This window comes from Myripristis murdjan, chromosome 17, assembly GCF_902150065.1.
Source record: "Myripristis murdjan chromosome 17, fMyrMur1.1, whole genome shotgun sequence".
Classification (NCBI taxonomy): Eukaryota; Metazoa; Chordata; class Actinopteri; order Holocentriformes; family Holocentridae; genus Myripristis; species Myripristis murdjan.
Window position 1 is genome coordinate 5,851,568 of NC_043996.1, and position 15,154 is coordinate 5,866,721.

Sequence of the window (15,154 nt, forward strand, 5' to 3'; positions counted from 1 at the left end):
GAAATCACACAGTGCAATGCCATTCCAATATTCCTGTTGTATAATTCAGGTTTGTATTAGTAAAAAAAAAAATATGCTGTGCTGCAGGAACACATTATGAAAATCCAGGGGTGTTTTATTTGGAATTGATGATGCAGTACAAATCAGCTAGATGAAGAGTGCATATAGCATGAAGAATATAGCATGTTAATGGTTTATTTGGTAAGATACAAAACATAATTCTTCTTGATCCGCAGGTATATTTCTCTAATAACTTTTCTCAATTTTAATCCCTCAAGAGGAAGATTTTGTAGTCTTACTGTAAATCCATTAATCCAGAACAAAAGCCGTTTGGCCTCAGTGTTGACTGAGGCATGGCGTAAGTCACCACTAATTTCCTTTTCTTTTAGTGGCATTAGATTATGAAATGACATGGCAGTCAGTTATGTAATGAATGAGACATGGAAAACGAAGAAATACTTGACTGCACAACAATAAATAAGTGAAAAGAATGGAAAAGTACTGAAGCAGTAGTGACAGTAAACACATCTTGGAAAAAGAATAGTCAGAGTGTCTCATTTCTTCGGAAGTCAAATGAGTGAGCTAGGGATCACCAGTGTTCAGTAATGCTTCATTTACACAGGGTACATTCATTTGAGGTGTGTGTTGATGCAGACGTTAAAAAATGACTTTCTAAGGTGCTTATGTATTCATTCCACATACATTATGTACATATTTATACAGTCCAAGCATATTTCACAGTCAAACTAAGCACAAGTAGCTCTGGTTTCCTTATTTCTAATAAGGAGGCTGCTGTGCAGTGCAAGTTAAAACACTCGTTAAAGCAACAGGTGGCATTTTTAATTGTATTACAACATTTCTTTCTTGAGGCATAACCTTTTGCCATATAAAACACTGCACAAACATATGATTTAAAAAAAAAAAAAAAAAAAAAAAAAAAAAATCCAAGGAATATGTCCGACATGCGTAGGCTTTGTTTTCCTGTAGCTGAAAACCATTACACAGTATGTGGGAAATTAACCCCAGCCAGCAGCCAAATGCTAGGAAATTTGGTCTGTGGCTGGAAAGTTTGACTATTCTTCCAATTACTTTGGCAGGTTATAAACCAGTCTGTTTGCTACTCTAAAAATAATTTTGGCTAGTATTAAGTGCTGAGTTTTGAAATGTGGCTGGTGGAACAAACTGTTAGTTTACTGCCGTGCAAGATGCTTCGTTGCCATTCTGCTTTTCCGGACTGAATTTTCACTTTTTCGTCTGTGGCGATATCTTGATTTCTTTCCGTCCACTGATTGTCCGTCGATGTAACGTGGCGTCCTCATCCTCTCCTGACTGCTGCTTGGCAAAGTTGACAAACACCTGCACAGAATACAGATAGTATTCAGTGCAATGATCCACTTTAAGTACTTTTTTTTTTTTTTTTAATTTTACTCCTTAGTACAAAAAGGCCATACTGTCATTGCGGGTTGGGTGGGCTGGGATGGTGCTGGGAGGCTAGACACTATAAATACATTTCATCTGTGTGATCACAGTTCCTACTGGTTGTTAATAAAATCAGAGATTACAAATATGGGAAAACTCCAGCCTGAAACACATTAACACTATTTAAAACCTTTGACTGGCACTGCAGTGCAGGTTTGTGGTTTGATGTTGTGTTATTATTATTATTGTTATCATCATCATTATCATTGTCCCATGGCTAGTTGAATAGTTAGAATCCACTGGCATTGCTGGGGCATATCCTCTGAACAGCAGCAATGCCATTTAATAGAGGGGAAAAAATCTAAATCTAAAACAGAAGCCTTTAGCTGTCAGGTTTCAAGGTCAACAACAAAACACAAAACAAACTGCAAAGGCCTTCACTGCAGAATTTGCAGCAATATTAAACAGAAATCCAGCACAGAAAAGGTAGCACACTTCTTTTTACATTTTAAATCCAAATCAATTTTAAATCCCCCAGAATCCATAGTCATAATTTACTGTTGTTATTAGAGAGACAGCAAGAGTAAAAACTGTTCACTATTTTTCTATTTCTTTTATCAGTTTGGTAAGTTCAGTGTGGCTGTGATTGACAGCCGTATCTGCACCCATGTAAGACTGGTTCTCTTATTCTGAATGCACGCTGCAAACTGAAACCTTTCCAGTGGAGATTCAGAGTCGCTTCCCCCCCTTGCTTCGCTCTCCTGGTCTGTACGTACCTGGTCTAGTGTTGTCTGGGAAACAGAGTAGTCTTCGACGCAGAGCCTGTCCTTATTGGCCACCACCAGCTGGAAGATCCTGGCGAGCGACGAGGAGGCGATCTCATACTGCAGCGTGTTGTAGTGCTTCTCCCTCTGAACGCAGCCGGGGAAGGAGCTCTCCATGAAGCTCTCGGCCGGGCCCAGGTCAGGGGACACGCCCGCTTTAGCTGCCTTAATTTTCATGGTCACTACGTAGCCGTCGCCAAACCTGAGCGAGACAAAGAGACAGGGAGAGAGGGCATGAGGGAATCCTAGAGTCACAATGAAAAGAATGAACAAACTCTCCTCCTAATATAATGTTATATTCTTATATTCCAAATTAAAATCCCATTGATTTAACTGCTTGGAGAGAAACATCTTTTTAGGGGCACACCTGTAGGCGTACACACAAAAGAACAACACCTCCACAGATTTCTATGAATCATAAATTCTCTGTGTACGTCTTTCTAGACACAGTAAGACAGGAAAGCAATTAGCACTCAACTTTTTGTGGTACAGAAATGTATTTGCATTATCACAAAACCGCAATCCCAAGCAATTCTGAAAACTACAGCACTTGTTGATTAATATTTTGGAACAGTGTTAGGCACAGATGCAGGCTAATGGCACATATGTTTCGACGCTCTTTGAAGCCTGGACAGAATCCATCTTTCTTCTTGTATTAATGCTACCAACCCAAAGCCTCAAGCCTTTATGCACCATGAATGTTAATGTGCATGAATTTTCTGACTTGGGGGAGTTGCACTCGCTTGAGAATTTCTATTTTGTGAGATTTTATACTTTTACTGCACTACTTTTTGGAGGAAAATGTTGTACTTTTTTTCCCTCTGTCTTTGTTGGTTGTCGTTACTAGTTACTTTGCAGGATAAGCTTTTACTTACAAAACATAAAATATAATGCATTGTTTAGAGTTTAAACTAGCCAACAGTATATGGAACAGTCAGAGCTATGACATTAAAATACGCATTTCAGGTCAATGCATCAATTATTTAATTCTCTGAGAAGGACTGCTCCTTACATTGAATACTTTTCAATTTTAATGCTAATGTGTATATACTTTTACTTAAGTACAATGCATTTTCCGTTATGGTAGTGCTATTTTTACGGTAAGAATTAGGTTCTTTTCCACCGCTGCTTACAGTGCTTCAGAAACTTCTGTTGCAAGTATTGCAAAGGTCATCGAGGATTTTTTGGGCAAGCTTTCTATTCAAACTGATAATCTTACTTGTATTTGAGATGCTGGATGGTACCCAGACACTTGAAGGTTCCATTGACCATGATGGCTAGTCGAGTGCAGAGGGCTTCACATTCTTCCATACTGAAAAGAAAGAAAGAAACAAAAACAAAACAATCTTGATTTTCACTGCTGCTATTTGACATCCATGGATAAACTCATCATATTTTTATGGATCAGCAAATTAAGTAAATTCTGATCTAGCCTAGATGAAATCAGCAAACTCCTGGCAGGAAAATTAGCTGTGTTTTTGCCGGCTGCTGTGGCAGATGTGTGGCATGCAGTCATATAAACCTGTGTGATGTTAGCACCACGGCCCTCCCGTCCTGAATGACACTCATGATGGCATTCCACAGGAATCTCCGAGAGTGGGGGTCCATTCCTGTGGTCGGCTCATCCTAAACAGACAAACAGACAAAGCTCATAATTCCATATGAACAGAGACCAAATCCTTATCTTTATCAGCATATGGCAAAGACTTCACATTCATGCCAATTTGAATTGAACTGTGCAGTTTCCTGCCAATGTATAAAACATTCACGGCCGAGCTTGACTGAACCCATATGGCTCCCCATCTGGATCCATAGACCATTTCATTGACAAATCCCTGCATAAAACCCAAAAACCCAAACAATGGGATCACACATGGAGCATGGCGTCGTCATTGGCTAACTCACCAGGAGCACCAGTGCTGGACAGCCAATCATAGCGATAGCTGTGGAGAGTTTGCGCTTGTTGCCTCCGCTGTAGGTTCCTGCACAGCGGCCAGCATATTCAGTCAGTCCTAATTTCTGGATACCCCACTCTGCTACCTAAAGAGGAAAGATGCATGCCACATGGTGGGCGCTTCAGTCCAAAGTGTCTTTCAGAACCATGAGTGCATACATTGTTTAGGATGGATAGTCACAGTAGGAGCTGGGGCCTGCTCAACAAAGTGAGGTAAGATAAAAGGAAGATAACAAGCATTAAAAAAAATAAACGACCTGTACTGCTGGTGAAATGATTCAAATATTGAGCTCTGAATCTAGTGCTCAGCAATGCAGGAATTTCAGTGGATAACAGAGTAAAAGACAGCGAGGTTATTTGAGAGGTAAAGAAGCTGTGCAGGAGTCCTACTCACTCTGGGGATCTCTGACTCTGGGACTCCTCGGAGACGTGCGTACAGGTAGAGATGCTCCCTGCCTGTCAGCAAATCATCGATGGCATCGAACTGAGGGCAGTAGCCCATGTTCTGGTGCACATCCAGAATCTGTGTCAGGATGCTGAGAAACAGAGCAACAGTTTGCAATGAGCTGATATTGAGCACAGTATGACAGTAATAACTAATAATGTCAGATTGTGGAGATATCAGGACTAGGGCTTGACGATAAGGACAAAACATATACCTCAACATTTATGTTAAATACCTCGATAGTGATAAAATATACAATATTTCTATGGATTCACACTTCTTTGAAATTATAAGTGTAACAACAGCGAAAATTAAGCACTCCTCAAAAAGCAGCATAACAATACCAAATGGGGGTAGAAAATTACTTCACAAACTTTTTTTATTAATCAGAACAGACTAATCACTGTCTCTGCGTCCACACAATGCTTCAACAATATTGCAAGTGTAGCAACAGTGAAACTTGAGCATACTTAAAAAAAAACAACAGCATAATAATACCAACAGGATGTAGAAAGTGAAGTTACTTCATGAAATATGTTTTTCATTGGAACAGACAAAACACTGTCTTGGGCTAACCCTACCCCTAATTTGATATCAGTTCCTTTTGAGATATTAATATCGCACATGTTCATATCTGGTAAGAACAATATACTGTTCTGTCCAATAATGTTTTTTTTGTAAATTAATTCTTCAATTAACAGGTACAATCTATCTTAAAGTTTCCTTAACACTGAATTAGTGGCTCACCCTGCCTCAGAAGACGTCTGCAGCACCAAGTTGCTCAACCAGTAGAGCTAAATATTGCAGCTAAATACTGTAATATTATAATATGGCTTAAATATTGTCTCTTCCTAGTTTTAAAGCTGCATTATAGTAAAAGGATACAGTAATATTCTAACTATTTTATTATTTGCCTCTATCTGCTTGATCATCATATCCTCATTGCTAGCGTGCTGATGTCTTACAAAAGCACCAACAGAAACCAATAGTCATTCTTATTATCACACTATCAATATTGACGTGGCAAAAATACTGTTCCACTATTCTTGGTTTCAATGGTGAGATTAAAATTCGAGGGGAAACATTAATATGGAATACCGGAAATGGAAGACAAGTTAAAGATATTAAATATCAGCACAGAAACTTGAGCGTCAGCAGCTCCAAAACAAAAAAATCTGTCTCAGCCTTCAGAACCCCGTATCAGTTGAGTCCTCGCTCTGAGCATTTTTTTTGACTTACTTGAAGCACTTGATGTCAACTGAACCCCACCCACACATGTGGGTTCAGGACATTTCAGACAGTGCTATCACATGAAAGATAAAACAAATCCAAAGAAAAGAATTCAGCACCGCACAGAATATAGTTATAAGAGGCCCTGGGAATCAAAATACAGCAATATTTCTCTGTCCGGTGCTGTACCTGTAACCAGCCACCGTAGCCTCTCCTGAGCTGACATCTGTGTCACCAGTCAACATTTTGAAGGTCGTCGTCTTTCCAGCGCCGTTCACTCCCAACAGACCAAAGCACTAACAGAGAAAAAGAAAAAATATGTCATAACAATAAGAATAATATTGATCAGGCTCTGTATGAAGACACACTCAGCTGAAATACAATGTGTTGAAATGCACTCACTATTCTAGATAACATCTAATAATATCCCAGTCTTATCATGCAGCTACAAATTCTGATTACAAATGTATAAATGAACATTATCAAAATATTAACACAAAGGTTGAGCAAACACCTCAAATACAAAGGTGAAAACACGCCTCAGCATGCCGACTAATTATGGTATGCTGTATATGACGGCTATTATATTTGAGTCTCACAGTCTGGATGAGAGGTAATGTGGGCGGCTGCTAATGGGCAACGATGTTTACTTGAGCCAAAAGACAAAAACGGGAGAAACTTGAATACTGAAATCAAGAGAAAGTAGTCACTTGCACATGAGCGTGCACTCACTGACTTTACCTCTCCTGCAGGGACGCCCACACAAATCCGGTCCACAGCTGCCCTCTTGCTGCCTACATAAGTCTGTGCAGAGAAGGCAAGGGAACAATAACAATTAACTTTATTTGCATAGCACTAAATAAAACAGTTGCTTTACAGGCAATAAAGTACTGAGGAATGGGAACCTGGTAGGTAGATAAATAAATAGATAGACAGATAGATATTTTAGTTCCAACAACAAATATCTTATTTACATCACCCTCCTAATATCTCATGTTATCTTACAGCATCTTATCTCGTCTCAGCACCATACCACTCCTAACTGCACGGTAATGTGGAGCTGAGGTGTCACGCAGGCGTGTGAAGTCACCGGCAGAGCCAAGACAGTGGTCGTACCTTGGAGAGATCTCTGATGTGCAAGATGTCTGACTTGTTCCCTCCGCTGTAAATCCTCTGCCTCTCCTCTGCCACGTCTTCGTCTTCATGTTTTATTGGAGGGCGCTTCGCATCGGAGAACCTGAGGGGCACAAGGGAAACGTCTGCAGAGAAGTGTCTACATTAGTTCACACCAGTTTCCCTCTGCCAGTCAATAGCAAGGGTGGGCTGGAGTGACTCTATATATATCTATATCCTGTATATGACTCTATATATAGGAATTTCACATGATTTGGTCTACATGGAGAGTTTTAGTATCAGTAAGCAGGTATTCAGTTCCGCTTCAGCAGCCTCTCCAACCTACCAGAAGACATGGAAGAGTTGACAGTGACGCTGCTGTTAAGGCTGCTGATAGCCAATATTTCCTGCCAATATTCAGTATAGTTATATCTGATCATTTTAATTCCAAAAATGGCAAATGTTCTCGTTTGTCAGGGCGGGAAAGCCTCTCAAACAGCATTTAGACTACGAGATCTTCAGCTTCTCCACTGAAACTCTTAGTATGAATTCATAATAAATTCCTTTTAGCATTAGAGGCTCTTTGAAGCAGGTTGATCCACTACACTTATTGAATGATGGGGGCAAATTATGACTATGATGTCAAATACAGTGAATTCATGAAAACATACTCAACAATTAAATGAATGCCCACAGATGGAAGTGCACTGCAGGTTTCAGTGTAGCTGTTGTTAGGGAGGAACCTCCATCAAAATTGGCTGATATTTGAATGTTTGATAAAAGGCCAGTATTAGTATCAGTCTCCTCTGAATACTCTCACCTACTTTTCTCATGTTTAGGACTTCAATTGTTAGAATGGAGCAAATAATTTGTTTCCTCAAATATTACGTTGAGACACACATATATACGGACAGTACGCCTTTCACCTTTTCAGATTCATGGAGCCGTGGTGGTTTGCAATTATGCAAGTTTTTTTTTTTTTTTTTTTTTTTTTTATTCAAACCAAACTCTGCAGCAGCTCATTTCACTAATTGTTCCTCCTCCTCCCTGGCTCAAAGTGTGTTAATTAGTGGAATAAGCTGCTGTCGGTGGAAATGAAAACTTGCAGACTCTCGGCCCTCTCTGGACAGTAATTGACCAGTGTTGTAAAACCTTGTCAGTCAGCTGCATACCAGTGGTCCATGAAGAAGCGGTACTGGATCAGAAGATTTACAATAAAGAAGACAAAGCCCTCCGCAGCCATGAAAGTAATATTTTTCCCCACAAAGTCCCACTGGAATGGGTCCACTGTGTGCTCCTCACCTGGAAACAGAGACACAGAGAAAGCTCTGTTTTTTTTTAGATGCAATAAGAAATGAAACCTTTACAATATTTTACTTCATACCGCATATAGTGCAAGTTGTACAAACATAATTATCTGCCTTGCAGTACGGGAAATATCCAAGGGAGTGAATCTGTGTTTTGAAGACCTGACTTTTATTTTCCCACTAGAATATTTATGCAAACACAATACATAACCAAAAGTTTATGTAAATGAAAATTTGCGGACAAAATACAGAATAATGCAGCATATAAGATCAGCTGTTTTAACAAAACACTGAATCATTAAAAAACAGACACTAAAGACACTAAAATCTAAAAAACCTATTAGCAGGAGTGGATGCAGGTATGCTTCATTCCCAAGGGCTGCAATGTAAGCTGAATTTTGTGATTTCAACGCAATAAGGCAGAGAAAAGCAGCACATCAGGAAGATTATGCTCTGATGAAGGTCTGATACCAAAATCCCTCAGCGTTTTGAAGTCTCTTGTTTTCTTATTTTCTGATGTGGTGTTTTTTTTTTTTTTTTTTTTTTTTTTTGCCTTTTACACTAAAATCCATTGGCTATGAAAATAGTGATATATGTAACCATGGAAAACTCATTAAACTCATCCATAAAACCTGCCCTGGGACTGTTCTGTAGTAGAGCACTTACCAAACCTGGCATAAACCTCAGTAACAGCCTGGTTCATGGCCATGTCTATCAGGCCCCGCCCCAGGCAGAAGTGGGGGAACACCAGCAGGCATTTCTTCAACCACTCGTTAAATGTCAGCAACGGCTGGTAAGACAAACACACACATAATTTACAGTTCACTGTGTATTGATCCAAACTGCACAAATGATACATCACAACTGTGAGAATAACCTTGCTATGTTTTGTTTGTTGTTTTTTTTTATTTATTAATTCTCTACATTTGTGCCTGCAGCCAGATTTACTATGAGTCCCTTCTGAAGGGCTGTACATTAAAATATAACTTGGCAACTAGATCTACAGTTCTGGTAAGGGCCAGGCTCAGGGTGAAGGTTAGGTCACTGTGACAGCTGGTTACAGTTCGGGTTACATAACAAAAAGCTTCGCTGAAAATGAAAATACCAATAATAGTAGAAAACTTGTTTGAGCGAGTTGAGAATCAAACCTGGTTCATCAAATTCAGTCACGTGTGCGCTGCATTCTATTTGACCTGATTGATAAAATACCATAAAAAAGGGTGAATCTCTCACTTAGTCTCACTGAGTTAGCACTCAGTCACTTTCTCATCATGTCCTGATCTTGGAAGTGTGTCTAAGGTAGTCTCTTAAGTCTCGCTTAATACGTTAAACAGACCTTTTTTTTCCCACAGCAGTCATTTTGAAATAGCAAGGTAACCACACATGTTACTAATGATATTAATGAAGGCTGTGTTCCATGTAAGTGCGGCAGAGTGTTTGCAGAGAGCCAGCAGGAGCAGCAGCAGGACTCTGGCTCTGTTTGACCTGGATGGAATGGAGCCATAATTAATGTCATTAGCAGCACCTGGGTTTACCTGTTATTTCAAGCCAACATGGCTGCTGTGAGAAAGGTCTACACTCTTGTAGTCAACAGAATTAAATCAAGCTCAGCTGGATGTTAATGCACAAACCAGCATGGTCTACAGGTATCAGAGAGTTAAATTTAAAATGAAAGACCTTGTTAAGATAAACTTTTAAAGACATTTAGGACTCATTTTCACAAAAATCATTTTTTTTTCTTATTCAAGTTGAAGGTATGTGCGTGTAAAGCTTGTCAGTTTCAGAGAGGAATAATGTTGGGTTATCTTCTACATGATTCTACCAATCTCCTTTAGCTCCTTGGTGGAAAAAATAATCAGACCCTTTTTTCTTTTAACAGAACTCAGAACAGGAAAGTCCAACTTACCTGGGAACAGAACTTGGAACAGGTAAGTATATTTGTGGATTTCTCTCTACAGATGCTACAGTGAATAATCTGCTTTCTTATGCACTGTAAATGTAGTTTATGAGTGTATAGTAATCTACAGGCATTGTCAACATGTCATTATTAAGAAACTATTTTGTTCAGCGGTAGCTTAATAAAAAAAATTAAAAGATGGATAAATGAAATTACATACATACCATGTTTCTGTGGAAATTCAAAGTTAAGACTATTTTAATGACTTGAGCGGCCTAATGTTGACTAAACTGAAGTTGACATTTTAAGACTTTTTGGATGTGCAGACACCCTGACCAACAAATAATAATGCTCAGTCTAGACACATATGGGCCATGCCACCTGTAGATGTACTGAATGAATGTGGGGTGCATCAGTGAGAAAACAGGGACAGTCTGGACAGCTTTGTCAGGTGGTGTCTGCAAGACTAAAGAGCTAATTGTGTGGACTTCCAACATAACAGGAAGTCATCAATACTTCAATAGCCTCCGTAGTCGGGAGGTAGAGCTGGTACAAATTGGACTGGAGTGACAACATTGACGGTTTCTACAAGAGTACACCGTTGTTCCTGAGGAGGCCCAGCTTTCTGAATGCATGCCACAGGCTGTGTTGACCGGTCTTTGCAGAGCAATATGCTGCGGAGTGAACTCTGAGGCTGGCGGCACAGGGAAGATAAATAAGCTGGTTAACGAGGCAGGCTCCGCTGGGCTGCTGGAGGTGGTAGCAGAGGGGAGGATGACGAGGACTAAACTCAACTCCATCTTGGACAGCACCTCCCAGCCCTCTCTGATTAGCTGATGCAGCTACAGAGCAACTTCCTCCTACGCTTTGCCCCTCCGAGGTGCAGCACAGAGCACTTTAAGTGCCCTTTTGTGCTGACCGCCTTCAGACTGTGCAAAGCCTCCTGCCTGGCCGAGCGGCCCCGGCTGCAGCCAACAAGGACGGCACAAGGCAGGAAGGCTCTTCTCTGCAGGTTTACACTCTGGGTTACATACATGTGCACGTCCTCTCTGCATATTTCTGCACACAGGACGCCACACATGACCCTTTCCCATGTTCTGCTAATATAGTGGTGCTGTGAGCAGATGATAATGCGTGTGCATGTTGCACAGTGGTTTATGCATGCTTATATTTATATAGAGTACATAATTGACACCAGTATACATTTATGGAAGTCCTGAAATGGTTTTTATTGTTTAATTATTTTTTACAGGGTTTTTTCACTGTTTTATGGCTGATTTACATGTCTTTTTTTGCATTTGTCTTTTTCCCTGCTGACGCCTTACTTTTGCTGCTGGGTTGACCTAATTTTCCCCGAGCGTTCAGTGATGAGACGAGATTAAAAGAATCTCATCTCATCTTATTACGGAATTTAATTTGAGATTTGTCTTAAAATAATCTTTTCTTCAAATGAGAGGACAAATTGGGATGAAATATCTTCACTTGTGTCCAGCGTGATTTCTCCAGTGTGTCTGGCCTGTTTGAAAATATTGACACTCATTTCTGCATAATTGCCACAACAAGTGAAACTTTATCAGAGATAAATGGAATTATCGGAGCAAGATTAGAATCCTCTGCTTTCTATTATTGGGTTACAGTTCAGTTCTCATTTTCATACTCACTGAACTGATTGCAATATCAAATGTCTTTTGTGAGTGTTAAAAGGTTATTTTGAGGAATTCTCCAAGAAATCTTATAAAGTGTACATGCCCTTACCCGGTTGTTTTCAAAGAGCTCCAGGATGAAGGTGATGGCACTGCTGTTGATGCCTATGAACAGGTTGATGCAGGACAAAGAGACGTACGCTGTACTGGGGATGTTGAATATGTAGGACATGGGATACATCATGGGCGTCACGGACCACCTGTAAGACAAGACGGCCAGGAAGAACTTCCATCAGAGTAATTTCCCTCCATTTTGCCGTTTATATGTTTGGTTTATGTCCCCCAGTTTTCTTCTTTGTCAAGTTGGGTTGGGTCACCTGTGTATTTGTTTCTCCTTGAGGTGAAATGGTTTAATAAGCCCCTTTGTCTGTATTTTATCATTTGTAAAATAAAACAGAACTAAATGTAAAAATATCTAAATAAATAAAAAAAAACAATGAACAGATTCTTACCCATATAACAGGAGCAGGGCTACAAGTGCTGGCAGGTTGGTTGGTGATGTGTAACACTTTTTGTCAAAAGCCATGAAAATACCAACCACCATAGCCGTGCTGATACAGTAGTTCACCTACAGCGAGAGAAATACAGCATTCATAGGCTTAGTTGGGACATGTAGTCAGTCTCCACATCAAAAACGCAGCACATACTGGTCTCGAAATCTTTTTTTTTTTTTCTTAAAACAAGTGAAAAAATGTCTGGCAGTGGAATGAGATAATCCTGGTTTCCAATGCTGATCAATTTGTTTTTCTTGAATCAAGTGTCATTTTCTTAATATCAGTGGGCTGATCTTTCATATTCTGACATGTTTCAACATATTTATCTATATTTATCCTGAAAGAAGTGACAAGTGATACCTTGGAAACAAGCAAGTTTATTTCATCCCACTGGAAATTTGTTTTTCACTTGTTTTAGAGGGAAAAAAAATATATTAAGACTGAATATGAGACTAGCTGACTTGTTAAGATGGAGATTTTTTGCAGCATTTGTAAGCAAAGGGAGTATGGAGTATGAGCATGTCCATATGGGTGTCCATACTTAAATTTAGACTGCAGTGGCAGTCTGCAACAGGGATTGCAATTGCATAAGGTAGGTATGTGCAACAGGGGACATGTACACTTCGCAAGCTATTTGACTAAACTCGTCATCCCATCACCTCCCACATCACTGACTACCTGCTCAGTCAATATAGGAAGAAAATTCACCTCATTTTTAAATTCATTTATATCCAGTATATACACAAAATCAACAAGAATAAAGGTTTTATCATAATTATGAGTTTGACTGACAGTTTGCAAACAAGCCTCCACCAATCTCCAGCTCTGCTTCACCTACCAGATCCCAGAAGAAGTTGGCCACCCAGTAGACCAGGGGGCTGACCCCACTGACAAACTGCAGGTGCTTGGCCTTAGTCACGCGCTCCTGGATGAGGTAGAGGACAAAGCTGGCAGGGATGAAGGACATGGCGAAGATGACACAGATAGCCACCACCGCATCTACTGAAGTGGTCAGCCTGAGGCAAGAGGAGAGGAAGGTGTAAATAATATAATATATTTTGACTTTTTCAAATATTTCCTTGCCAAAAAATAATTTCCCCTGATATCATTAAAGCAACAAAGCTACAAACTACTGCCAATCAGACTTGGTCAAACACCTGCCCCGTGCATCACTGTGCACGGAGTTATAGCTTGGACCTGTCTACAATCTGCCCAAGATGCATATTCATTATTTTCAGAGGCATTTTCAGAATATGACTAATTAAACTGTGCAAGCCATTAAATCATTGCAACTTGCAAGCAATGGTTGCCACTGTGCTGATATGTAACACTCACACAAAATTCAAAAAGATATCCAAATATGTTTTGTGGCCATAAATAAAACTGGATGGATAAAGACTGAGTTCCAGGAGAAGTTGAGGACTTTGAGAAAAGATCCTTTAAAACTGTAATTTCCAAGAAGAATCAAATATGTGCATGATTTTTTTTTTTTTTTTTTTTTTTGAATGTAAGAATTTTCAACATTTTATTTGCTTTTATAACAGGGAAACTAGTTTTAAAATGTCCAGTAAATGCAAGAACTGTGGCTCTTTCAGTGGAGCCTGCATTAAAAACACTACGAAACACCTGCAAATGACATATTGTTTTTCCACACAGCACTAAACCCGGACAACAACGACGAGCTGCAGCCTGGAACCTTGTCATTATAAAAGCATAAAGCACTCACACTGTGACCTCTGAGAGCTGCTCTTTGGTGAGGTTTAGAGGGTGGTTGATGGCGGTCATGCCATACTCCACAGGTTTGGCAGAGCGGGGTAGGAGGGCCCGTAGAATAGCATTATTGGCGACATTCATGAAGGCCACCACGGCATGCCAGCCTTTGTTGTTATACCATACCTGAATACAGAGAGAGCCGAGGAGAGGTAACGCAACACATCTAGTCATCTAGAGACCTTCTGACTTATTCTATAAACTTCTATACATCACCGATACGTGACACAGGACATTACAGTCAGAACTTTCACTTGTAAATCTTTACATTTCAGCTTGCACAGAAAACCCTTGAGTTGTAAATGTGGGTAGCAAAGCTGTTAAAGCAAGTGCACTCATCATGTTTAATGGAAAGTTGCATTAACTGCAAAGTATGTGAAGTAGGCTGAGGACATTGACAGCTAGTATTTATCTAGATAGACAGATAGATAGATAGATAGATAGACAGACAGACATTAAAAACCCCAGTCATCTATCATCTGAATAAACACACATATTCTAAGATATACAAGACGTACCTTTACATTGAATTCACTTTCCATGTATCGTAGGAAAGGACCAATCTCCTTCAATGCAAGTCTGGAGTAGTGACCCTGTGAGAGACAACACCCACCATGAGCTGACTCATTATTCCAATCTATCCTCATGCCTACACTGGAAAGTTTTACAAAAAGCTGTTCTCTGTTAATGTGGTGTGTACCCCTGTGATGTTGAGCATCCGTCCCAGCTGAAGGAAAACATCCTGGATGTCTTTGGGGTCCACGGCCAGAATGGGGAGCTGTCCTCCTACTGACAGCCCTCCATATCTTAAAATAGAAAAACAAAAATCCACTCACTACCCAGCAATGTCTGTTTTTAGTCTTGTCTAACTTGAAGTCACCACTAGAGGGAGACATACTACATGACTGGTAGATATGCAAAGGGTTTTTCACTACTTTATGGCAATAAGAGGGAAATGATTACCTTTGTTCATTCACCCAGTATTTGCTCTTCAAACT

The 15,154-nt window shown here is 39.9% G+C and overlaps 1 protein-coding gene and 1 long non-coding RNA gene across 2 annotated transcripts in view; one reads left to right on the forward strand and one right to left on the reverse strand.

Moving 5' to 3' along the window:
- Positions 1-90: 90 nt before the first annotated feature.
- Positions 91-15,154, reverse strand: part of abca4b (ATP-binding cassette, sub-family A (ABC1), member 4b) — a 47,155-nt gene continuing 32,091 nt past the window's right edge. Inside the window, exons 33-50 of the mRNA XM_030074019.1 lie at positions 15,120-15,152; positions 14,857-14,962; positions 14,675-14,749; positions 14,113-14,282; positions 13,225-13,402; positions 12,345-12,460; positions 11,945-12,092; positions 8,959-9,082; positions 8,158-8,287; positions 6,989-7,109; positions 6,614-6,676; positions 6,062-6,168; positions 4,592-4,733; positions 4,149-4,283; positions 3,766-3,869; positions 3,463-3,555; positions 2,196-2,445; positions 91-1,356 (exon numbers count right to left, since the gene is read on the reverse strand). Coding sequence (XP_029929879.1) covers positions 1,243-1,356; positions 2,196-2,445; positions 3,463-3,555; positions 3,766-3,869; positions 4,149-4,283; positions 4,592-4,733; positions 6,062-6,168; positions 6,614-6,676; positions 6,989-7,109; positions 8,158-8,287; positions 8,959-9,082; positions 11,945-12,092; positions 12,345-12,460; positions 13,225-13,402; positions 14,113-14,282; positions 14,675-14,749; positions 14,857-14,962; positions 15,120-15,152 — 2,209 coding nt within the window. The 3' untranslated portion in view covers positions 91-1,242. The remainder of the gene's footprint in view (positions 1,357-2,195; positions 2,446-3,462; positions 3,556-3,765; positions 3,870-4,148; positions 4,284-4,591; positions 4,734-6,061; positions 6,169-6,613; positions 6,677-6,988; positions 7,110-8,157; positions 8,288-8,958; positions 9,083-11,944; positions 12,093-12,344; positions 12,461-13,224; positions 13,403-14,112; positions 14,283-14,674; positions 14,750-14,856; positions 14,963-15,119; positions 15,153-15,154) is intronic.
- LOC115374877 (uncharacterized) lies at positions 9,684-12,331 on the forward strand. The gene is made up of 3 exons (XR_003929672.1): positions 9,684-9,938; positions 10,172-10,220; positions 11,961-12,331. It is a non-coding gene; the product is annotated as an uncharacterized LOC115374877 (long non-coding RNA).